The sequence below is a fragment of the Fukomys damarensis genome, unplaced genomic scaffold, assembly GCF_012274545.1.
Source record: "Fukomys damarensis isolate Sample0158 unplaced genomic scaffold, DMR_v1.0_HiC HiC_scaffold_17, whole genome shotgun sequence".
Classification (NCBI taxonomy): Eukaryota; Metazoa; Chordata; class Mammalia; order Rodentia; family Bathyergidae; genus Fukomys; species Fukomys damarensis.
In genome coordinates this window covers 33,607,311-33,633,178 of record NW_022900929.1, presented here as the reverse complement: position 1 = coordinate 33,633,178, position 25,868 = coordinate 33,607,311, and the positions used below count along the sequence as shown (strand labels likewise).

Genomic DNA, 25,868 nt, shown 5'->3' with positions numbered 1-25,868 from the left:
AAGAAAGAAAACTGACAAACTTAGAAATGATCACAGCCACTCATTTTCATTAGTAGAGTTTTAGTTTTTTTCTCATTAATTCCAAATTTCCCCCAATTAATATATATTATATATTTGCCATCAGAAAAAAATTATAGTAAATGTTATTCCCCAAATCCTGAGCTGGTAATGTAGCTCAAAGGAAAAGGATTTGCCTAGCTGAATAGCTTTACTTGGCACAATAATTTTTGTCATATACTATAGGACAAGAGTATAAGATAAAGTATATGAGTTCTTCCTCTATTTTCTCATGTATATAATTTATATTTAATCTACAAAAACTGGTTGTCTGTTTCACTTCGTTACTCTCTTTCCATTTAAATATTTTGTTTTTAAGTATTTAAAAAACATTCTTTATCTAGCTAGGCATGGTGACGAATACCTTATAATCCCAGTATTCAGGAGGCTGAGGCAGGAGGAATACTGTAAGTTTGAGGGCAGTCTGGGTTACAAAATGAGACTCTTGTCTCAAAAAAAAAAAAATTCTGTGATTAATGACAAGTAATCAGTTTTTGTAATTTTTGAAAGTTCTCTTCATTTTCTTAGCTGCCATTTATTCATGATCATAGTCAGTAGATCTCATATTTTCCTAAGTCATGACTAACAGGAATATCCAATGTTTTCAATTTGGTTGATGGGGGTCAGAGATTGCTCTTTCTACAAGAAAAGTATCTTAAGGGCCAGGGATTTAACTCAGTAGCACTGGGACTCCCTGCAACCTAAGGTCCTGAGTTCAATCCCCAGTATCAAAAAAACCCAAAAAAACAAAAAAACAAAAAAACAAAAAAAAAGAAAAATATCTGAGAATATATGACAGCTTTTCAATACAGAGAATTCCATAGGTTGCACTTTTGTTCATTACTTGACACAGCCTTCACATAACATAAAATTGTTTTGCAGTATACAATTTTGTCCAGTTATTTTCATTCCAGTAACTGTCACAATGAAAACATCTATTATCAAACTCTGAAGCCTGATCCAAAGTTAAGTGGGCATCCAGACTTCCCTCTGATAGCTTCTAACCAAGACAAAGCCAAGAGATTCTTCCAACTCAGGAGGAACCTTGGCCTGGCTCTGTCCAAACTTCCGCCTTGGAAAAGTTGAAATCAAATTACAGAGATCAGCTATCTAGAGAAATCTTAAGGTAACCAATCAAAGAAATAATACCAAGCCAAAGGCATTCCTATCCTAGTTAATGTAGAAAAGACAATCAAACCCAATTGGGGAAAGCAATCATATATGTAAATAATTCTCATTCAAAGCAGATAACAATGAACCCATGAGTGAAGTACAGTAAATTATGATAATCCAGAAGTGATAAGGATTAGCTCCATTCAGTACAAAGAAGGAAAAATCTTAAGGCAGCATGTGCACAGCAAAAGAATCCTCCAACGGAGTAAAGAGACAACCCATGGAATGAGAAAATAATTTTACCAGCTACTCCTCAGACAAAGGATTAATATCTAGAATATATTAAGAACTTAAAAAAATCAGACTTCCCAAAGTTAAAGACCCAATCCAAAAATGAGCATCTGAAATGAATACACTTCTTAGATGAAGAAGTACAAGCAACAAATAAATATATGAAAAAATGTTCAATATCACTGGTGACTGGAGAAATTCAAATTGAATCAACATTGAGATTCCATCTCAGTCCGGAAAGAACGGCTAACATCAAGAAATCAACCAACAGCACATGCTGGTGAGGCTCTGGGGGAAAAAGGAACCCCTCTCTCCACTGTTGGTGGGAATGTAGACTGGTGCGACCACTGTGGAAATCAGTATGGAGATTCCTCAAAAATCTAAAACTAGAGGTTCCATTGGACCCAGCTGTTCCCCTTCTAGGTATCTTCCTGAAGACTTAAAAGCATCATACTACAGTGATACATGGATACACATATTTGTAGTATCAGTGACTGAGTGAATAAAATTGTGCCAATATTGACATCAATATGTTATGTAAGATAATTACCTTAGCAATGATCATTACCATCAGGGAATGGGGGAAGGTATATGGTAACTCCCATTTTTGTGACTTTTTGAGTATTAAACTATTTCAAAGTAAAAAAATACATAAAGAAAAATGTTTAAAGTATATGTGTCACATGAACCCGTCTTTCATGAACCTTTTCAATTAATGGAACACTATTATTCCTTACTGGTCAGCAAAGAGCAATGACAATAAAACTACATTTGTTATCCTCAAAAGTTTTAATTAAGATGATATGAAATAAAGGCGTTACATAAACAGAAATGTTGTTTTTATAAAAGCAAAGAGAATAGGGAAAGAAGCTGGAAAAGCAAAATTGGAATGGGTTAAATTTTTAAGATCAATGTGAAGGCCCACCTTGGCAAGTCTGTTCCCTAACTCCAAAACAAGTATACTCAGGTCTGCAAAAGACAGGAGAAAAGCAAGTAACTGTTTAACACAAAATGTGTACTCATACAAAATGTGTAGTAGAGATTATGTCTCAGTCGGAATTGGTCAATAAAACAGCCACTTGAAAGTACATGAAATTTAATATTCAGTGCTTCGTTTATTCTGACTACAATTCAGATGTTCAAAGCTTAGGCATGGTAGGGAATGCATGTAATCCCAGCGCTTGAGCGGCTGAGGCAGGAGAATGATAGCAAGTTCAAGGCCAGCATGGGCTACAAAGTGACTTCAAGGCCAGCCTAGAATACATAGTGAGACCCTGTCTTACAAAACAAACAGACAGATTGATCAATCACTCTATGTTTACTGTCGGACCAACCATAGGAGAACCCCCAGAAAAAAAATGGGGTGGGGACAAGGATCAAACTCAGGACCTTTTACTTGCAAGGCAGGCACAATGCCACTGAGCTAAATCCCTGGCCACAGAAAATTTTAAAACATATGGAAACTTAGTAATATACTCCTGAACACCCAGTAGGTCACAAAAGAAATCAAGGCAGAAATTAAACAATGTCTGGAATCAAATAACAATGCCAGTACAATACACCAAAATGTATAGGACACACTGAAAAGCAGCCCTGAGAAGGAAGTTTATCGTAATCAATACTCACATTAGAAATACATGAATAAATCTAATAACTGGTTCCTTTAAAGAAGAAAAAAAATAGACAAACCCTTAGCCAAACTTACCAAAAGGGAGAAAAAGCACCTCAATCCAATTAGAAGTGAAAAAGATGAAATCACAACAGATACCATCTAAAACCAGAAAAGCCAGGGATGTGGCTCAGCAGCACAGCACCTGCCTGGCAAGAGAAGGTCCTGAGTTTGATTCCTGGTATAAAGAAAAAAAACTTTTTTTAAATAAAACCAGAAGACAGTAACTACGAGGAAAAATTATCGTCCAATAAATTAGAAAATCTTGAAGAAGTAGACAGATTACTAGACACATATGAATTACCAAAACTAAATTAAGAAGACATAAAAATTCTCAACAACACAATAACAAGCAATTAAACTGAGGCAGTAATAAAAAAAAACAACAAAAAAACTACCAACTGAAAAGCCTAGGACCCTGACAGATTCAATGCTAAATTCTACAAAACCTTGAAGGGTGTTTTATTACCAATACTCCGAAAATTCTTCAATGAAACTGAAAGAGATGGTGTGCTTCCAAACTCATTTCTGGAAGCCAGCATCACTCTGATCCCCAAACCAAATAAAGACCCAACGAAAAAAGAAAACCATAAGCCAATCTCCTTAATGAACACAGATGCAAAAATCTTCAATAAGATACCGACAACAGAATTCAACACATCATCAAAAGGATCATACGCCACAACCCAGTAGGTTTCCTCCCAGGGTTGCAAGGATGGTTCAATATACAGAAATCAATAAATATAGTACACCACATAAACAGAAGCAAGGACAAAAACCACATAATCATATCAAGATCATATAAACAGACCACAGTAAAAGTATTTGACAAAATCCACACCCATTCAATGATAAAACTCCTAAAGAAAACAAGTATAGAAGGACCCCATTTGAATCTGGTAAGTCATTTATGACAAACCAATGGCCAATATCTTTTTTTTTTTTTTGGAGACAGGGTCTCACTATGTAGTTCAGGCTGGCCCTAAACTATGTAGCCCAGGCTGGTCTTGAACTCACAGCAATCCTCTTACCTCAGCCTCCCAGAGTGCTGGGATATAGGTGTGTACCACCACGCCCAGCCCAATATCATATTAAATGGGGAAAAACTGAAAGCTTTTCTTCTAAAATCAGGAACATGGATGTTCACTGTCACCACTTGTATTCAACACAGTACCTAAAACATCAGCTAGAACAATTAGTTTTCAATTAGCAATAATCGCGCCTCAGATAAACCTCATTGGCTACAATACTGCACTGCACAAAGCTTAGCTAGAACAATTAGGCAAGAGAAAGAAATAAAAGGGACATATTTGGAAAGGAGAAGTCAAATTATCATTGCAGACCAAATGACACTTTACAGAGAAGAGTCAAAGAAGGGCCAAGCATGGTGGTGCACATCTTGTAATCCCAGCATTTGGGAGGCTGAGACAGGAGAATTGCTGTGAATTCGAGACCAGCCTGGGCTATATAGTGAGTTTAGGGCCAGCCTGAGCTACATAGTGAGACCCTGTCTCAAAACAAACAAACAAACAAACACCCAAGCCAGGCATGGTGGTGCGCTCATGTAATCCCCGCACTTGGGAGGCTGAGGCAGGATTGCTGAGAGTGAGGCCAGCCTGGCCTATAGAGTAAGTTCAAGACCAGCGTGAACTACAAAGTAAGACCCTGTCTCAAAAACAACAAAACCATGACTCAAAGAGTTATACCAAGAGAGTATTAATAACAAACTTCAGCAATGTAGCAGGATATAACATCAACACACAAAAATCAATAGTATTCATGTATGCCAATATTGAATTCACTGAGAAAGAAATTAGGAAAATAATACCACTCACAATAGCATAAAGAAAAATTAAATACCTGGAAATTAACCTCAACAAAAAGTGAAAGATTTCTACAATGAAAACTACAGTATTCTGAAAAAGGAGATTGAAGAAGCTAACAGAGAACAGAAGCCTGTAATCCCAGCACTGGGGTAGCTGAAGTAGGAGGATCACCATGAGTTCAAAGCCAGCCTGGGCTACATAGTGAGTTCAAGGTTAGCCTGAACTACACAGTGAAATAACGCTGAAAGAAAGAAAGGTGGGGCGGGGGAGAGAAGATTCCCTGATCCCGAAAAGAAACAATATTGTCAAAATGGCCATACTACCAAAACTGATGTATAGATTTAACACAATCTCAATGAAAATATCAATAGCATTCCTTAGAGAAATAAAAAAAAATCCTAAAATTTATATGGAGCCAGAAGAAGCCCAGAATAGCAAACACAATCATAGGTAACAAGAGCAAAGCAGAAAGGTCAGGCATGGTGGTATACAGCTGTAATCCCAGAACTAGGGAGGCTGAGATATGAGGGCTGCCATAAGTTCAAGTCCAGCCTGGGTTACATAGGGAGACCCTGTCTCAACCACTATATCCTAAAAAAGAACAAAGCAGGAGGCGCTGCAATACCTGACTTTGAGTTACACTACAAAACTACAGTAATAAAAACAGCATTGGTACTGGAACAAAAACAGACATGTGGATCAGTAGAACACCTGATCTTTGAAGAAAGGGGCCAAAACATAAACTGGAGGAAAGATAGCCTCTTTAGAGAATAAAGCGAGACCTATGTGTCTCACCATATACTAAACATCAACCAAAATAGATAAAAGATCTAAACATTAAAAGAAACAACCCACTGGAATATAAAACATGTAAAACTCTTGAAATCATAGACAAAGATTATTTTGATGAGAACTCCAACTGTAAAAGAAATAATGGCCAGCAAGAATCAACACATGGGATTGCCTCAAATTAAAAAGCTCCTGGGAGGCAAAGGAAACAATCAACAGAGTGAAGAGATGACCTACAGAATGGGAGAAGATTTCTGCTAGTTAGCTATTCTTCTGATAGAGGTTTAATAACAAAAATACATAAAGAACTCAAAAAACAGCCACTGTGTTTGCTCTTGCATGGTGGCCTGTCCTCACTCTGTAGGGTGTACTTCTTTTCCTACTTTTACTTCACCTAAACTTGCTCTGCAGAGCCTGTTTTTATTCCTTCCTTTTGATAAAACTTTGCTACTGTTTGGGCTTATCTTGACCAATTCTTTGTCTAGGACAGAAAGAACCTAGAAACCACCACCAGGAGGAGACTCCAGCACCCCAAATATTTGGCTTAGCTAGCCAGGAGTAGCAGGTAAACCCCTCTGGCACATTATTTTTGTTTCTCTCTAAAATGCCACAGAGTTTTTTTCTTCTTTCCCTGTCTCTCCCCTAGGCTGGGGAACCCAGAATTTTCTCATGGTGCCAGGAACAGATTCCTGGTGTGTACCACAGTGTGAGACTGTGGAAGAGGAGCACACGCACTCTGGGTTTTTTTTACTCTCAGCTGGTAAGAGGCTGAGACGCCACCTCAAGTTTATCTTTACTTTTCTTTTTCCCCTTTGTGGTCCCTCCATGGGCATGGGTTAAATAGCCAGAGAGCCTGTTATTATGCTCTTTCATCCTTACATTTTGGTTTTTCTGTGATATTTTGCTACTCTTTTGGGCAATTAGATTGGTCTCTGCTTACCTTAGTTTAGAGGAGTACTTTGAGTTCAAAGTCCTATCTGTGCTTTTCTTCTAGAAGGCAGCTTCTTTCTCAGGGTGCTATCCTAGTCAGGGTCACCATCTTGTCTCATCACATGACTGGCTGCCCACTTTGAATCAGCCACGTGAGTTCCGCCATGTTTGATTACAAGTGACCTATGGTCACCAGAAAATCTCACCCTTGAAGAGAGGAATTAAGCCTCTGATTTTAGAGAACAGATGAGCTTCATCCCTCTTTTCTTCTGAATTGGGCTAGACACCTGTTTCTTCTAACAAAATACAGATAATTTATACATGGCTTTTGGACTAAGCAGAACAGAAGAACTGCCAGTAAGCTTAACTCAAGTGACTTAGGAGTATAAAAAAAGTAAAGCCATTCTTTTTTTTTTTTTTGGTACCAGGGATCAAATTCAGGACCTTGTGCTTGTGATGCAGGCAGCGGAACCACTGAGCTAAATCCCCAGCCCAGTAAAGCCTGTTCTTAAAATTTTTTAAAAACAAAAAAGGGTTCTTTCTCTACTGCCTTAAACAAAGCACCAGAGTTTTTACTACTGTGGTAAGTGTGAGGGTTATTGTTTCCCAAGTGGCTTCACTCTGCTTAAGCAGAGCCATCAAGTGGCTTAACATGGCTAAGGGAGTCCTGGTGGGGAGGGACTCCACCCTGATCTTATGTGAGTTTCAAGGGCTAGGCAGGGCCATCAAGTAGCCCAGCACCCCTCTCCCAAGGAGTGAATGAGCCCCAATATATAGAGAGAAAAGCCCTCAGTAGGGCTTCCTTCTATGCTTCTATCAAAGATGCCAGCATCATCCTAGCTTTGGACAGAGACATCTGTCCCATGAATACCTGAGTCTCACATGGTGTCTCCTCCTCCATGGGGTGGCCTCTTAAGGAGCTGAGACCTAGCTGTCTGACTCTACAGGTCCAAGATGAGCCATTGGAACCACAGGAACCATGCTCCACAGATTCCACTGATCCCACCCCAGGCCAATCCTCAATCATTAGGAAAAGTTTGAGCCAGATGATTAAAAAAAGGAATAGCTTGGGCCAGGGATTTAGCCCAGTGGCACCATGCCTGCCTCTCAAGTACAAAGTCCTGAGTTCAATCTCTGGTATTGGAAAAAAAGAAGGAAGGAAGGAAGGAAGGAAAAGGAATAGCTTATCTACTATCGCAAACAACTGGGTTCAGTATGAACTATAAAGTGGCAAGAAATAGGTACAGGATGGTAGCTTAAACTATGAGACTTTTTCAGTTACACTGTTTTTGCTTAAAGCATAGAAGGTGGACTAAAATCCCTTACATTCAGGCTTTTGCGGCCCTTTATCTCAGGAAAAGCCCAGAAACTATGGTATAGAGTAGCCCCTGAGGAAGAGAGAGATTATCTTTGATGATCCTGTCCTCAGATTCCCACCTGTCTCTCAGGGGGTTATGGGTTTCCACTGTCTGCTTAATGAAGAAACTTCAGCTGGTACCCCAGACACCTATGACACAACTGCTGGACATGGCCTTTTTTGGGTTCAACAATCAGAATCTGGAAGGTCAAAAGAGAAAAGCTCAAATTACAGCTAGTGCAACTGGCAATGCTTTAAACTCATGTAGGTCATCTAAGGGAAAACCCAAGGATGACTCAGGTTCTTGCTTTAAGTGCAAGAAGTCTGGACACTGGGTACTCGACTACTCTAAGTCACTGCCCAGGCCCTGCTCTGATGGTGAGGCAGCCAATGTGCCTGACTCTGGCACCGGAGTGTTAACTGTCTCTGCTCAAAGAGAGGGGCTAGGCCAGCCAAAACCCTGTTCCTGCTCCGATGACACAAGAAGCCTAAGGGAACCTACAATACCCCTGTCCACAGATATTACTGTTCCTATGGGGAGCTCTGGGTGGCAATGGACATCATGGCTGAGACAATTCAGTTATTTCATTCAGTTCTGACTCGCTTCTCTGGAAAACCCTTCTCTAGATCAATACCCATATTCTGGCTTGAGAGGAACCCCTAGCAGGAGATTCTTTACTCCTCCACTGATGTATCACTTTGAAGGTCAAACGTTTCTAGGAGTCCCACAGTATCCTACTCCCAAACTAGGAAGAGATTTACTAGCAAAAGTGGGTGTAAGTCTCAAATTCCAACAAAGGCCAAAACAGATCTTACCTGTTGGGACTATTCCGGTCTTCCTGACCTTATTAGCCAACAGGCAGGTCCTGCTCCTCTACATATCAGAAAAGAGTGCTGGAATAGTGGCATATGCCTGTAATCCCAGCACTTGGGAGGCCAAGGCAGGAGGATGGCTGTGAGTCCAAGGCCAGCCTGAAGTGAGCTCAAGGCCAGCTTGAACTACAAACTCCTTTGGACTCCTGATTGGGCATCTGTCACTAATTATGCCCATTACAGCTCACAGTGGCCTGAAGACATATGAGTATGGGGATAGGAAGAGAAGCTGTGTAAATGTAATGAACAAGGAAGAATGTGATTTTCAGTCTTTTCAGTAGCACGCAAGGACAGAGACTGTAGAGAAATCCTAAGAACATGATCACTGTGGGAAATCCTACTCTGATCTTAGTAAAAGAACTCATCTTAGAGAGAACTTTATATATAAGAACAATTTAAAAGCCTCCAGCACACCTAATGATGTTCGGATCCATGAAAGAAATCACAATGGGGAGAAACCCTATGTATGTAAGCCATGTGGAAAAGATTTCAGTAGGCATCAACATTGTAAACAATATGAAAGAATTCAAGCCGGGTGTGGTGGCGCACACCTGTAATCCCAGCACTCCGGAGGCTGAGGCAGGAGGATCACTGTGAGTTTGAGACCAGCTTGGGCTACATAGTGAGTTCCAGGTCAGTCTCAACTACATAGTGAGACCCTGTCTCAAAAAACCACAAGGTTGTAAAATACATGAAAGAATTAACACTGGGGAGAAACCCTATGTATGTAAGCAGTATAGGAAAGCTTTTAGTACACGAGATTATTGTAAAATAAATGAGAGAGCTCATATTCAGCATTAACTCTGTGCATGTAAGCAAGGCAGGAAAGCTTTCAGCATTTGTGGTGTTTGCCAAAGACAGCCACAGAGGGGAGAAATCATGTGTATATAAGCAATGTGGGAATGCTTTCAGTACATATGTATTGTCAAATACATGACAAAAATTTCACTGGGGAGAAACTATATATGTAAGTCCATTTTGAAAATCCTGTGAAAATTTCTTATGTAGTAGAGTGATACAATTACTCCTATAGGAGTAATAAAAAAAGCTTAAGGTCAATATTTCTCCATAAAATTTCCAAACATAAAATCCCAGATAGAGATCCTAAAGTACATACATTATTTGTTTTTTAGTAAGTCACTTAAATATATATCTGTAGTGTTTAATATAAAAATATTGAGTTGACAGATATTTTTGTGTATCTTTGACCTTAATATGTGTCTTAATTAAGCATGGTGAATTAAAAAGTATTTTTTACTTTCAAGTAGAGTTAGTATTTTTGCAGTTTTTGTTTAGTCTTTACAATTTGGAGGTGTAAGCCACTAAACTGTTAATTAGAATTTTGCCACTACTTTTGTTTTAAATTTTTGGTGTGTATCTTCTGTATTCTGTGTAACAAGATATTTTGGAATTTGCCATATTTTATATTAAGATAAATATTTCCAGAACGTGTGAACATGTTTTTGACAGTTGTTTTCACACTTGTACATGAGCATGTTGTTTCTCATATTGACAAGATATTTGCTTATATCCCAACATTTTATATATATATATATACACACACATATATCATGTACCTAAATTTGCCTATTTTCTTTCATATTAAAGCTAATATTATTAAAAAAAAAAACAATGACTGCTAGCAAGGATGGGGATGGGATGTGAGAAGGACTCTTACTACACTGTTGGGAATGTAAATTAGTCTAATCACTATGGAAACCAGTATGGAGATTTCATATAAAAGTGAAACTGTTTGAACCAGCTATACCACTCCTTTTCATATTCTTAAAAGTACAGGCATCACACTACAGTTATACCTGCATACCCATGTTTACAGAAGTACAATTCCCAGTAGCTAAGCTGTGGAAATGGCCTATATGGTCATCAACAGAGGTACGGATACCGAAAATGTGGCATTTAACAGAGGATTTATTCAGCCACAGAGAATGAAGTCATGTCATTTGAAGGAGAATGTCCTCAGCCCATCAGAAAGCAGCCCTGACACAGGTGAGAACCACTGCTCTGAAGCACCTCCCACTGCCAGTCTCACTTCTCCTCCAGACTCACTGGCTTCCCTACCCACCAGCAAGGTTGCTAAAGTGCCCAAATGACTCAGACACAAGAACTCTTTCCTTGTCTAGCTACACCTTCACACTAGGTAATCTCATTCAGTTCCATTAAAAAAATTATTTTAATCATTAGGAACAAATGGTTCCTAAATTTACAAAGTCTCTAGTGGTGATTTCTCCTTTGAGTTACAGATGTATCTCAAACTTGTAAAAAATACAACTTTTATTTTCCCTTAACCTTCCCAACAGAACTGAAGAGCATAATCTTTCATTCAGGACAAAAGTTTAGGAGTCATTCTTTTTTTTTGGAGACAGGCTTGTTACATACTGGAACTCAGGCTAGATTTGAACTCACTCTGTACCCCAGGCTGGCCTCCATTTGTGATCCTCCTGCCTCAGGCTTCCTGAGTAGCTAGGATTACCAGCTTATGCCACTGTGCCCAGTCTATGAGTCATTCTTAATGCTTCTCTCTCCCACATAACCCACATCTGATCATATCCAACCATGAAGGTGTACTGAATTCATCTTTATATATATTCTAAAAAAACCATCTTACTCTTATAGGTACCAATCCTTTCTCTTTTTTTGTTTTGTTTTTTGACACAGGGTCTCACTATGTTCAAGGTGGTCTTGAACTCATTTGTAATTCAGGTGATTCTCCTGCCTCAGTCTCCTGAGAGCTGGAATTACAGGCATGCACCTGGCTGATATTAACTTTCTAACGCATCTCTAACATTCCACTTGTTCTCAATAGTCTATTTTTCACATAGTAGCTATACTGATAAAAAAAAAAACTTTTAAAAACTGAAAAACTAATATTTGGAATAGAAATGAAATTCTATAAATATATTCAAATCCAGTAAACTTGGGGGAAAAAATAAGAACCAAGATACATAATGTAAAGGTACAAGATCCCAATGACGAATGTAACTGTACTGTATACCTAAAAAGTACCAATAAACTTAATGAAAAAAAATCCATTAAACAAAAAGAGCTTATGTTCTTAACCTATGTGGCTTCCAGATAACAAAGGACCACTGCTAAATTGGAAAAGAGTTACCCTACAATTTCTAGGCCTTTTTAAAAAATCTATGTAAAGGGGCCAGAGATTTAGCTCAGTGGCACCACGACTGCCTCAAGGTCCTGAGTTCAATCCTGGTTAACAACCCCGCACAAAATATATGTATAGTTGGGCACAGTGGTACATGTCTATGGTCCCAGCACTCCTGCAGGCTGAAGCAGGAGGATCAAAAGTGTGAGCCCAGGCTGGGGATTTAGCTCCATGGTGCTGCCGCCTGCCTTGCAAGCTCAAGGGCCCAAATTTGATCCCCGGTACAAAAAAAAAGTTTGAGCCCAGCCTGGGCTGGGCAATTTAGCAAGACTCTACTTCAAAAAAAGAAATTAAAAAAAAATTTTTTTTAAAGGCCAGGGATGTAGATCAGTGCCAAGGCCCTGGTTTTAGTCCTTAGTACTACCAAAAAAAAAAAAAAAAAAAAAAAAAAAAAAAAAAAAAAGCACTAGATAAAGTTTACACATGTATATAAAATCTGTATTATACTGTTAGCTCATTAACAGATCATGTAACAATTATATAATTCCCCTACTTAAACCAACAAAAAATATCTCATTCCAAAGTCCTATATAATCTGGGCCTACTGACCTCCTCACTCCTCGGCATGTCTCTCCACATGCCCTTTCCCTACCATGCTGTAGCATGGTGGCATCTTGGCTCATTATGAAGTATGTCTAACCCGGAGTACTTCTCTTGCCTCTACCTAGAAGAGTCTCCATCTAGATTCTCATGGCTGGCTCAGATTTCCTTCAGTTCTCAACTCAATGCCTCATCAGAAGTTTGCCTAACCTTATCCTCTCAAATAGTCTCCTTTTCTCTCTGCCCATCACTCAATAGAAACAGAATACCCAATTTTTCGTTTCTTTGTAACATCATGTATAAAGTTATGTGTTGAAATGAAGATATAGCACAGCAGCAGAGCACTTGTCTAGCATGTGCAGGGCCCTGGGTCTGACCCCCCCGCCCCCAGCCAGCACACCTCACACACACATCTATACACACACCAGAAAGACAGGGCTACCTTCCTCCTTCAGCTTCCACCCAGAGGATTTTCCTTCAGGAAGAAGCATGAAATAAGCACTTTTCATCTTGTGCCTAGCTGCCTGTCTGTGAGGACACTAAGTCCTAAGTAAGTGCAAGTGTATTTGCAGAACTAAACAAAAACTTGATTAAAGAAGGAAAGTATGAAGACAACAAAACATTAGAGAATATCAAAAAGAAGAACCAAATTCTAGAGCTGAAAAGTCCAATAAGTGAAATAACCATAGCATAGGAAAGGTGTGTGATTATAAAAAAGGCTCCTAATCCCAAAGGAAAAACCTAAATTCATATTGTTGGCCCACTTGAAATCTGCCCCTAATTGGGAATGACTTCAAAACTGTAACTGTTTTTTTGTTTTGTTTTGTTTTGTTCTGTTTTTTTGTAGTTCAAACTGACTTTGAACTCACTATGTAACCCAGGCTGGCCTCAGACTCTCCAATCCTGCTGCCTCTGCCTCCCAAGTGCTGGGATTACAGGCGTGAGCCAATGCCTAGCAAAGCCACATTGGTAAACTTACTAATTTGATCTTATAATGTAATCACGAAATGGCCTCATACCAACTTTTAGATAACACCCATTCCTATTTTCACCGAGCTACACTCCCAGCCCTGTAACATCCATTCGAATACACAATTAATATTTTAAAGAGTCATATTATAAACAATACATTAATTCTCAGATATTTAATAGTAACATAAAAAATCTTACTGGTCTGACGTCACCACAGGAATTGGTAAACTGTCGAGCCAAGCCAAAATCAAGCATGAAACATTTCCTACATGTACTAGGAAAGCGACCCATGGCGAAGTTTGACTAGAAAAATAAAAAAGGAAAATACACACATATACTTAATCTTTACACTTACCCTTCCTTTATTTATTCTTCTACTTAAAGTCTATGCAACAGACATGTTCCAGATATACTATTTTACTCATTGATGTTTACTATATATTAATAGTATAGTTTTTGTTTCAATTAATGCCTAGTATTAAGTAATCTTTGAACAAAAAAATTGAGCAACGGTACAAAGTTATATAACACAATATGGACTTTAACAAAATTCAGAACTCTAGGTTCACTGAAATTCCAGTCTAGGGATTGGGTTGTCTCTTGAATTTTTTAAATGAGAGACATTAGGAATGTACAAAAAAAAAAAACTAAGAAAATTTAAATAATTCCCTAAAGCACCATATTACTAATCCAAATGAAATACAATTTAAGGAAACATTTCAAAACAGACTCAATACACTTTTCGTTCTTCTGTTAAAATAAAACAGTGTAATGTTAAATGATCACAAATTTGCAATGATAGTTAAGTAAGGTAATCTCTGATGGTAAAATCCAAATTGCTACATAGAACTATTAGCTTTTTTTCTTTCTGGTTTTGGCCTTTTTTTGTTTTGGGGGGTTGACTTGAGCCAGGGTCTCAATATGTACTTCAGGCTGGCCTCGAATGTGCAGCAATCTGCCTCAGCCTCCCCAGGTTAGCTTTTCTTTTAAAATACATTTCTACTTAAGGAGCTTTCTGAAGAAACAGAGACTCTCTCATTCATTAAGATGAAAAAAGGCAGGAGAAATACTACATGAGGTTGACTCTTCTATGCCAATTTTAGTTGGCATTTTCACGTGTTTCATTTTAGAAGTCATATAACAGGTGGAATATACTTTTGATATATCCATATTCATATTTATACTCTGTACCAACAGAGGTAACTTGACAGTAAATAAAATATATGAGAAACGGGTCATTTCTCATGAACAACAAACACTGGAAAGGAAAAAGGAAAAGCATATTTCAGTACAGAAATGACAATTTCTAAGAATAGCAAAACAACAACAAGTTAAAAAAAAAAAACCAAAAAAAAACCCCACAAAAAACCCTATATTTCCACATTACCACTCAGAAGAAAAATAGATCTTTAAATGTAATTTCTTACAAATATAATTGTCTCAGGAAACTGAGCATATAAAAGGAACAGCTAAGAGTAATTATTTTGGTGGGGGGTGTCTGAGAGAGGATCTCACTATGTAGCTCAGGCTGGCCTTGAACTCACTATGTAGCCCAAGGCTGGCCTCAAACTTGCAGTGATCCCACTGCCTCTGCCTCTTGAGTGTTGGGATTATAGGCGCACACCACCACATCCAGATAGAATAAGCATTAATTCAGAAAAAAGGCTGAGTATTTAGCAAGCTTAACATATATAAAAACACTAAGGGTAAATCATTTTTAATCTGGCAGCAAATAGTATTTTCATGGTGTAAGAAAAGCTCTGAAGATTAAGTTATAGGGGCCAAGGATTTAGCTCACTGGTTCCACTGCCTGCCTTGCAAGCACAAGGACCCGAGTTCGATACCTGGTACCAAAAAGAAAGTAAGTTATGGTTTGTAATTATTACTTTAAGAAAAACTAAAATATATCATTTTTTTGCTTCCAGGCCTCTATAGAAATAAAAATATTCATGTTTAAGCATACAAATATGGAAAACTACATCTGTAATTGATTGGGTTCCACAAAATACCCAATAAACTCCTCTGTGTTTAAGCAAGAAAAGGACCTTACCGGTTTGATGTCTCGGTGCAGGAATCCCACAGAGTGGATGCTTTCAATTGACTCCAGGATCTGCTTCCCTAGCCGCAGAGTGGTGCTAACGGTGAATGTGCCCCGGGACTGGCTGCGGCGCAGGTCTGCCAGGTTCCGACCCTGTGGCAACCAGATAAGCACTTGCAAATGTGGTACTGAACCAGTATAAGCCTGGGTGATTATTCATTTACCACTGAGAATTACTAGGACCCAAAATAAAACCAACCAAGCAACCAAAAAAAAAAAAAAAAGTATCACTGAAACAGGAAGAGTTTTACCCAACTTGTAATTTTCTGACTCAATAGAAGATAGTTTCTTTATAACATACACATTTCAGACAAATTTGAGTAATTTATTTACATAAATTTCTGATTCATCCTATTTCTCTTTATCTGATATCAGAATAAAATACACACAGATATATACAGATATAGCCATCTCCAAAGAACTAATTACTGCCTAATACATACTTTAATACAAGCTATTTATACTTAATCTGTTTCCTCTTAAAATGAGAATACCCACCCCCTCACAGAGTTCTGCTAGGATTAAACAAGATTCATGTAAAGTTTATAAAATAATTTCTGCTAAACATTAGGTAACCAACAATAGCTAAGAACTGTGATGTCATTACCAAATAAAATATGAAAAATGCTCAGTTACTTATTTTGTTTTGTGTTTTTGTGACAGGTCTCGCTGTGTAGTCCGAGCTTGCCTTCAACTCACTATGGGGCCCAGGCTGTCCTGGAACTCAGGACGATCCTCCTACCTCAGCCTTCCGAGTGCTGGATTACAGGCATGCATCACCACACCCAGTGCTCAGTTACTTGTAAGCACAGAGAAAAGCACTGGATGGAATCTTGCCTATAGTAGATATGACACTCATGATTTTGTGTAACCTTCATAGCATCTTACACCTGTTCCTGTTTCATCACTAAGGAAATTGATATTCAGAAGAGTCAGTAATGCTAACCTGTTATGGGTAAAGATACTTCACAAATTTAAGGCTGTCTGACTCCAGTGTTCTTTCTTTAAATTGCTTTTTCACAGTATGACTCCACTGAGACCTTTTTTTTGGCATAGGCAATGAACTAGTAACCTGAAAAGAGCTAGCAACCAATTGCACTAACCTCTAAAGAGTAGAGACTGAGTTCCCTGTCACAGGGATTTAAATATCCCAGTCTCTATTCTCAACACTGTCATGTAGCATATGTTTGGTGTTAACATGCCACTCATACCATCACTTCAACTAAAGACACTGATTTATTTTTGAAAAGAAATAAATTCTTAGATTACTTAAGAGTATTCAAGGGCCAGTGGTGCTGCCACCTGCCTCACAAGCACAAGGTCCCAGGTTCGATCCCCAATGCAAAAAAAAAAATTTTTTTAAAGCATTAAAAATAAAATATTAACTGCTGGGTGTGGTGGCACACTCCTGTAATCCCAGCACTTGGGAGGCTGAGGCAGGAGGACCACTATGAGTTCAAGACCAGCCTGGGCTACATAGTGAGTTCCAGGTCAATCTCCACTACATAGTGAGACCCTGTCTCAAAAAACAAACAAACAAACAAACAAAAATTAATTATTGCTCTTGTAGTTTAAAAGCTTAAAAACTTTAGTAAGATTAAGAGACTTTTATAACTCATTATGTTTGTTTAAATATAGTTTCCCCATAGCATACATTAATTTGCATTTATCATCATTATATCATCATTATGTTTTTTTTTCCATTAAATTTATTGGTACATTCAAAGTAAACAATACAATTATGTTTATCATTGGGATCTTGTACCTTTACATGATATATCTTGGTTCTTGTTTTTTCCCCATACCCCTGTCCTCCTTTCACCCTCTTATTATCACTATGGTTTTTAGGAGTTACTGGTGACTTCACACTGAGCTACAACCCTAGCCCTTTATTTTTTTGAGATAGGGTCTTGCCAAATTGCTGGGGCTGAGCTCAAACTTGTGATTGTCCTGCCTCAGCCTCCGAGAGTGTTGGGACTACAGATATAAGCCATTATATCCAGCTGTTACTTTTTTAATGTTAGGGAAATTTGTCTCTTTATCCCTCCCAAATGTAAAAATAAATGATAATACAGAAAAAACAGCTTTATAACTCCATGAGAGAATACAATCACATCTATTAGCATTTCAATAGATTTTCTTCAAAAACCTATTTTTTCTTTAATATTGAGGAATAAACCCAGGGCCTTGTCACTGAGATACATCCCTAACTCATTTAGGTATTTATACAACAATTCTGGCAAAGGTGAGAAAAAGTACGTTCCATATCAATGAACAAGGGTAGCTCTTCAAGAAATAAAACTGCTGGCTCAAAAGATAATAAATCACATAATTCAAAAAGATTTTCAGGCTAAAGTCCACAGAGAGGTTATATCTTTAGGTCTAAATCATATGCTGAAGCAAACCGAGGAGGAAAAAGAAAAGCCATAATCGATGTCTCTGAAATCAATGTTAGGTAGGTAAGCTGAAAGAAAATAAAGGAATAAAAGACCCAAAATAAAGTTTGTTAAAGATGATGGAAAAGCCTCAGAATCTGCTGTTAAGCAGCAAATTGCACCACAGTTTTCAAATGTTGTTACTATAGTGTGTGTGTGTGTGTGTGTGTGTGTGTGTGTGTTCAGGGACACAGAGTGTCAGAGAAAATGGAATGCTTTCTTCTTCTTCTAGATGTAGCCAGTACTTCCACATCCCTTGCTGAATTTCCTTGTCTCTCAACCCAACTCCATCCCGGCCTAAAGGAGAAGGAACAAAGCTCTGTCAATGGTAGAAAGAGGGGGAGAGCTAGCAGTACAGCTCAAGGGTAGTGAGACAGGAGATTAGGGCAGGCAGAGCCAGCTGAGGGCTATTAGAGGGCCCCAGATGTGGCAGAACAGTTCCCAAAGCCCTGTACTGGGACTTCTTGGGAGGACTCAAGCAGGTTTTCAATAGGATGCCTCCACCTGACATCACCCTAAGGTGTGGGATATCTCAACACTGCCTCTCAAATTTGATATGCAGAAGTTCTTGAGGGTTTCCTTCAGATTTGTACAATATAAAGGACATACCATGAAAACACCATGAAAACGCCATGAAGTTTGCTATCCTAACTTTCCACAATTGCCCATGCTGTATTTCTGAGATGCAGCATGTAATTTTATCTTTGCTCTTAACCCTCTTTTTCTCTTTACTAGGCTCAAGCTCACTTTGCAGAGCCAATTTCTTCCCTATTCTTCACTTTTATGTTCTTTAATAAACTTGGCCACGGCTTTTTACTTGTTTTGTTCAATTCTTTGTTGGAGATTCCAGAGGGAGAGGCAAGCAACCAAGAACTGGTAACATTTAGTTGGTGAGCCACTTTTAGAAGCAGGCTAGCCAGTAACAGTAGAGCCCTTAAGCTGGATGTGGTGGTGCACACCTGTAATCTGAATGCTTGGGAGGCTGAGGCAAGAGGATCACCAGGCAATTCAAGGCCAACCTGGGCTACACAAGTGAATTCAAGGCCAGCCTGCACTACAAAGTGAGACCCTGTCTCAAAAAAACAACACGATGGGCTGCTGGGGATTTAGCTCAGTGGTTCCACCGCCTGCCTCACAAGCACAAGGTCCAGAGTTCGATCCCTGGTACCACAAAACAAAACAATAACCCCCCCCAAAAAAAAAAAACCAATAATAGAGTCCTTGCCTAGCATGTCCAAAGATGAGGGACTGATTCTCAGCACTGCAGAGATGGTGGGGGGCAGACACAAGGAGAGAGAGATAGAGATAGGAACAGAGACAGAGACAGAGACTCTTGCTGAGCCCAGGTAACTTAGTGATTCAGCGAAATCCTGTCTTAAAATAAAATTTAAAAAGGGCTGGGATGTAGCTTAGTGGCAAAGTGCCTGTCTGGCAAGCAAAAGGTCCTGAGTTTGATCCTCGGAACCAAAACCGGGGGCCGGGGGGCGCCCTAATGAAGTAGCTCAGTGTGAAAGCCCTGGATTCAATAACAAGTACCACACTAAAAACAACAACAAAACCAATCAACAATAGTGAGACAAAGAGGTAGGAATGACGTTTATCTTGTATCTCACCTAATGCTTAAATTTCTAAACATGGTCATCACTTGTAAGCATAAATGGGAAACTGAAATATCTAAGGAAAAAAAAAACATGGGAGACAAAGGATAGGGATAGGGCAAGACTTCACAGCCCACAATCTATGCTGGGATAAAAACATTGCAGTGGGGCTGGGGATTTAGCTCAGTGGTGCTGTACCTGCCTCAAGAGCGAGAGCACAAGGTCCTGAATTCAATCCCCAGTTCCAGGAAAAAACAAAAACAAAAACTGTGCAGTGATGACAATCAGCAAATATACAGGTCAAGCAAAATAGCTGACATGGACAACCATTTCATTTTTCAGAAAATCTGTATCAAGAGTATTTAAATAAGTTCCATCTGTACAATGTGAAACATTATGACATGGTATCAAGAGTGTTTTCATTTTCATTTATATCCACTGTAACTGGGTATTCTGATCAAAATGAAAAGATTCTGAGATATATTTTCTAGGTAACCTACCTGTAACTGCATGACCACATAGTTGAATCGATCGTTCCTCCCACAGCCAATAAATCTACAAACGTGGTCTTTCCCTGGGTAAAAGAGAAAAAGAAAGAAACAGTGGAAAAGAATGTACTATACTTTTTCTTCTAAAAATTCATGATTTTCTGTATAGTATTCTATGTTTATGCAAATATTTATATAAATATGTGTTAAGATTATAAAGCTAGAACTTTTATGTCATTCAAAAATTTTTACCCATCCACTCCCCAGGTCCTGTAGTGCTCCTTGTGTAGTCAAATAAAACTTTGTTGAATTAATAAATAAAAGATAAATGAGTGAGGGAACATATAAATGGCAAGTTCCTTAGTAAAAGATTCAGAGGTCATTTCAGATCAACTTGCTCAGATATACTCCATACGAAAGAATAGAAAAACAAGAAATAAGAACCGTGTTAGAAATAGAAACCTGCATTTAGTTGAAGATGTGGTTTTTCTATAAAATGGAATACTACTCAGCCATAAAGAATGAGAAAATTAGATTCATTGATAGGAAAATGGATACATATTGAGGATATACTCATAAGTGAAATAAATCACATGTGTAAATACTGAATAGTTTCTCTGGTGTGAAAAACTATAATAGTACATAAGATCCTAACGATATAATTGACAATGTAAAATAGGAAGAAAAGGGCTAAAGGTGTAGGGAAAGTGGGAAGGGTAGGGGAAAGGTAATAAGGGAAAAGAAAAAAATATGAGAAGAAAAAATGGAAATAAAGTGTTTGTAAATAGGGGAGGCTAGGAGGGGGTGAAGGGAGGGCTGGGACAAGGGGAAAAAACAAAACCTGTCAAGTAAAGGTAAAAGATCCCAATAATGAAGTAACTATACTGTATACCTAAAATGTACCAATAAATTCAATGAAAGGGGGAAAAAAAAAGACAGGTATCAAAAGAAAAACATTGAATTTTAGATTCTGCCTTTTTTTTTTTTTTTTTTTTTTTTTTTGTTAGGGATCTAACTCAGGACCTTGTACTTGAGAAGCAGGTGGTGGAACCATTAAGCTAAATCTCCAGCCCTCTGCTACTCCTTATTACATGACTTCAACAAGTCACATTTATTTCTGGGCTCCTTTATTTGGACTAGCTCAGCGGTTTTCAACCTGAGTTACAGGTGTGAATTTGAAAGACATGCTGATTGGGATGGGCATAAAGGAGATCATGCTGGAGCTGAAGCTCAACTGTGAAGGCCTTGGGTTCAATACCCAGTACAAAAATAAATAAAAAAATAAAAATAAAAATAGCCAGGCATGGTGGCGCATACCTGTAACTCCAGCACTAAAGAGTCACAGGCAGGAGGATCAGATACTCAAACCCAACCAGGTCATTTAAAGACTTAGTGAAGCAGGGCATGGTGGCCCACACCTGTAGTTCCAGAACTCAGGAGGACCCACACTTGAGGAAGATGGCAAATTCAACCCCTTCCAGGGGAACCTGGCAACTTAGTGAGACTCTGCCTCAAAGTAAAAAAAACAAAATTTTTTTTAATAGTCTGGGAATGTAGACCAGGGACTTAGCTCAGTGGCACCACATACAGGCACAAGGTCCTGAGTTTGATCCCCGTTACCTGAGGGAAAGTGGGGGCTGGGAATATACCTTAGTGAAAAGGCCCTAATGTTTAATCACCAGAATTTAGAGTCCTATATTCTGTATTGATTCAGAATTTGTTATAGAATATGAGCATTTCAAAATGATATAAATGATCCAAAAACAAGCAGGACATGGATGGATATTTGAAAGTACTAAGAATCACCCAAAATATTTTTAGATAAATAATTATATACTACAGCAATACATTTTAGAGCACCACTGTGGTGGCAATGAAAATGACAGACTCAACAAAGGCTAAAGCTAGAGACAGAAAGGTCACAATACCCTGCAAGAGATAAGAATAAATATAAGAGGTGACTGAAATATATGATGAATTTTTTAGGGTGTTTGTTTGTTTGTTTTGCAACAGGGTCTCACTATGTAGTGCAGTCTAGCCTTGAACTCACTATGTAACCCAGGCTGACCTTGAACTCACAGCAATCCTCCTAACTCAGCTTTCTGAGTGCTGAGTTACAGTGAACCACTGTAACTCTAAGTGTTTAAATTTTAAAAGTTATTACAGTAAAAGACACATTGGCACTAATTCCTCATCACAATATCTATCCCATCACAATATCTACCCCCAACAAATACACAAATTCCTTTGGTCTTGCCACTCTGAAGCAGTTCTAAAAGACTCCAGTGTCTATACAACGTATAATGAAAAAAAAAAAAATCATGAACGCTGCTGCTGAGTGCCACTCGTTGGCAAGGCAGGCTTGTAGAAACATTACAGTGTGTTTTTATTCACATTATTCACCAGATCTGGTACCGTGCAATTTTGGGTCTTTCCCAAAATAAAAATGATCATGAAAGGTAAAGTGTCTGAATCAATTCAGGACATTGAGGCAGCCACAAAAGCACAACTAAAGATACTCACCAAAGAGGATATCCACAAGTGCTTCACAAAGTATGAAGAAAGATGAAGTAAATGTTTCAAAGCAAATGAGGGAAAGTATTTGTCGGAGGATTAGAATCAATGTGTCATTAAACTTAATATTTTAAAAATTTAAACATACATTGTACTTTTCAATCACAGCATTAATTATAGTAAAAGAGATAGATAAAACAGGATAAGCCAGAAATATGATAGATGTATCAGAAAGTGACATTAAATGAAAATCTGTACCAAAATAAGACAATGTAATGGGATGTATCAATTTTAAAAGATATCAGACTGTTGAAGTGGAGGGCAGTTGAATTAAGTAATTGTAATTTCAGGCATGGTACTGAGACAAAAAGATGGAGCTCCAGCCATACATCAGGGAAGGATTACTGTGGAGGACAGAACCACAAACACAGACACATAAAAAATAAGAAGAAACTAGTACACAATTCTGGGAAATTCATGTATAAAACAAAAGCACCCTCAAGGAAACAGAAGAACAACTCAAGAGATGGGAGGAAGCTCTGAGAAAGGGGTATCACAGGACCCATGAGAAAGAACAGTTCATGAAGCTAGAAGTGACGGGAAGTGCCCACTCATGAATATTAGGGTGAGGGAGCCACGAGTGATTAAAAGGGGCAGAAGCTAGTCTCTAGTGGGGTAAAGAGTAAATGAGGCTGGGCATGGTGCTACACACCTGTCATTCCAACGCTTAGGAGGCTTAGGAAGGAAGATCACCATGAGTTCAAGACCAGCCTGGACTATTACATAGCAAGACTTTGTTTCAAAAAAGAAAAGGGAGGAAAAAAGTTAAAGGGGTATGAGACAATGAAAGTAGACAACTTTTGGAGACATGTGCTTGTAAAACAAGGAATAGTGAGGCCAGGAGCTATCAGGTTAATATTTGGTAGATTGATAAAAAAGTGTGAAGTAAATTTCAAAAACTCTGTCCAAGGACTAACTTAAAAATAAATACAATTGGGCCGAGGATTTAACTCAGTGGTGTGCTGCCCTTACAAGCACAAGGTCTTGAGTTCAATCCTTGGTACCAAAAAAGAAAAAGAAAAAAAAGACTTATTTTAGTTAATAATTCCAAATTTCTTTGTGCATGGGTTATCTGTTACCACACTGCTCTATCATTCTCTGCACTTATGGTAAAACGGATCATAATAAACAGCCACCATCGTGACAGGTGCCTGCAGTGCCATCTGCTTGGGAGGCTAATGCAAGGAGACCACTTTAGCCCAAAATACTGAGAGTAGCCTGGAGACTTAGCAAGACTTCATCTGTGCACATACCCACATACACACACAGTGTATGTAAATATAAATAGGAAGCAGGCATGGTCCAGGAAGACTGCAAGTTTAAGGCCAGCCTGGGGTACACAGTGAGACCCTTCCTCAAAAAAGAATGAGTGTAATAGTAACCCAATAATCACCATGTGCATCATGTATGCTGATGATTTCACATTTTTTGGTATATATTTTAAAAACTGTATCATCTAGTCAACAGTTAAAAAAAATGCAAGGATAAAAATGGTCAATAACAACTTTATTCTTCAGATTCACCAAAGCAATAAAAAATGTAATTATGGTGCACGCATGCAATACCAGCACTCAGGAGGCTGAGGCAGGAGGACTGCCACAAGTTCAAGGCCAGCCTGACATACACAGTAAGATCCTGTCTCACAAAACAACTACAAATCAACAACAAAATTTTAATTAGCTCCCTTATTCTATTTTTCAAGACTTCACCTTCAGGCTGGAGATGCAGCGCAATTTTAGAATACTTTGCCCAGCACATGCAAAGCCCTGGGTTCAATTCCCAGCACCACACACACACACAAAAAACAAACCACTCCACTTTCTCATCATGTAACATTTAAATGCAGGGGCTGGGGATGTATGCAGGTTAGCAGCACCGTGCCTGCCTGGCAAGCGCAAGTCCTGAGTTTGATAGCGGGGGGTGGGGGGTGGGGGGTGTTAAATGCAGTACCTTTGTTAAAAAGACATTTCAATCATTTAAAAACAAAAAATCATTCTAGATTTAACTCCTCCTGGAATACTTCTTTTAAAATATCTTTATAAATTATACCAAAACCACCCTATTCTTAAAAAGAAATTAAATAAACCACAGATCTTTTATTGAGCAATCAAAGCAAAGGAAACTTTCTGAGATTCACCAATACATTCTCATTACTTTAGGTAAGATTTAAATGAGTTGTTTAATATCTTAAGGAATAGTATACTGGTACTCTTATACTTTATATATATAATCACACACAATTAAACAAACAGTTTGCTCAAGAAAAAATGTACAAATTTCTGGAAACATGGAAAAATTACAATTTAATTGGGACAGTCACTCTTCACTACCACTTACAGCACCTGCTAAAACAACTTTATAAAGAGTACACACTGAAGGATCAGTCCACGAGAGCAGGGACTAGTATCTTGTTCTGGTGCATAACAATGCCTGACAAACAGTGAAGTATTAGAGCAATATTTGAATGAATAAGCTAACAGAAATAGCAATAGTTAATGGAGGAAAGAAGGAGAGAAGGGGATGAAAAAGGAATTAAGATGTATTACGTACATGTAACAATCCCCCATGTGGAAAGTAATCATTATGTACTAGAAACATGTACTGGTAAAACATAAAAGTTGAAGAAAAAAATTTAAAAAACAAAAAAGAAATAATATTTAATAAAATATGCATAATAGGGACACATAATGCATTCTATAATAGGCTCTCTACTACTTCCAATAATGATATTAAGTATTAGTGTTTCCTCGAGCCGGGTGTGGTGGCACATGCCTGTAATCCCAGCGGGAGGCTGAGGCAGGAGGATGGCTGTGAGTTCGAGACCAGCCTGGGCTACATAGTGATTTCCAGTTCAGACTCATGTACATAAGTGAGATCCTGTCTCAAAAAAAAAAAGTATTAGCGTTTCTTCTACTTTTCAGATATAGAAATGGAGTATCTTCTTAGTGAAGTTAACTACTTCACCCAAAATCATACAGCTAGGGGCTGGGGATTTAGCTCGGTGGTACCGCCACTGTCTGCCTCACAGGTGCAAGGTCCCGAGTTCGAACACCACCAAAAAACAAACAAACAAACAA

General features: G+C 38.4%; 1 protein-coding gene and 1 pseudogene across 6 annotated transcripts in view; both read right to left on the bottom strand.

Annotated features, from left to right (window-relative positions):
• Ttbk2 (tau tubulin kinase 2) overlaps positions 1–25,868 on the bottom strand; it is a 155,531-nt gene that overhangs the window by 46,558 nt on the left and 83,105 nt on the right. For 5 of the 6 annotated variants that reach the window (XM_010624804.2, XM_010624805.1, XM_010624801.3 and 2 more), the window contains 3 exons: positions 20,230–20,303; positions 15,649–15,789; positions 13,797–13,901 (listed from right to left, as the gene is read on the bottom strand). In XM_010624804.2, the coding sequence (XP_010623106.1) occupies positions 13,797–13,901; positions 15,649–15,789; positions 20,230–20,303 (320 nt within the window). The remainder of the gene's footprint in view (positions 1–13,796; positions 13,902–15,648; positions 15,790–20,229; positions 20,304–25,868) is intronic. The other variant, XM_033764975.1, reaches the window with a different exon arrangement.
• Positions 4,233–4,396, bottom strand: LOC117286681 (annotated as a pseudogene).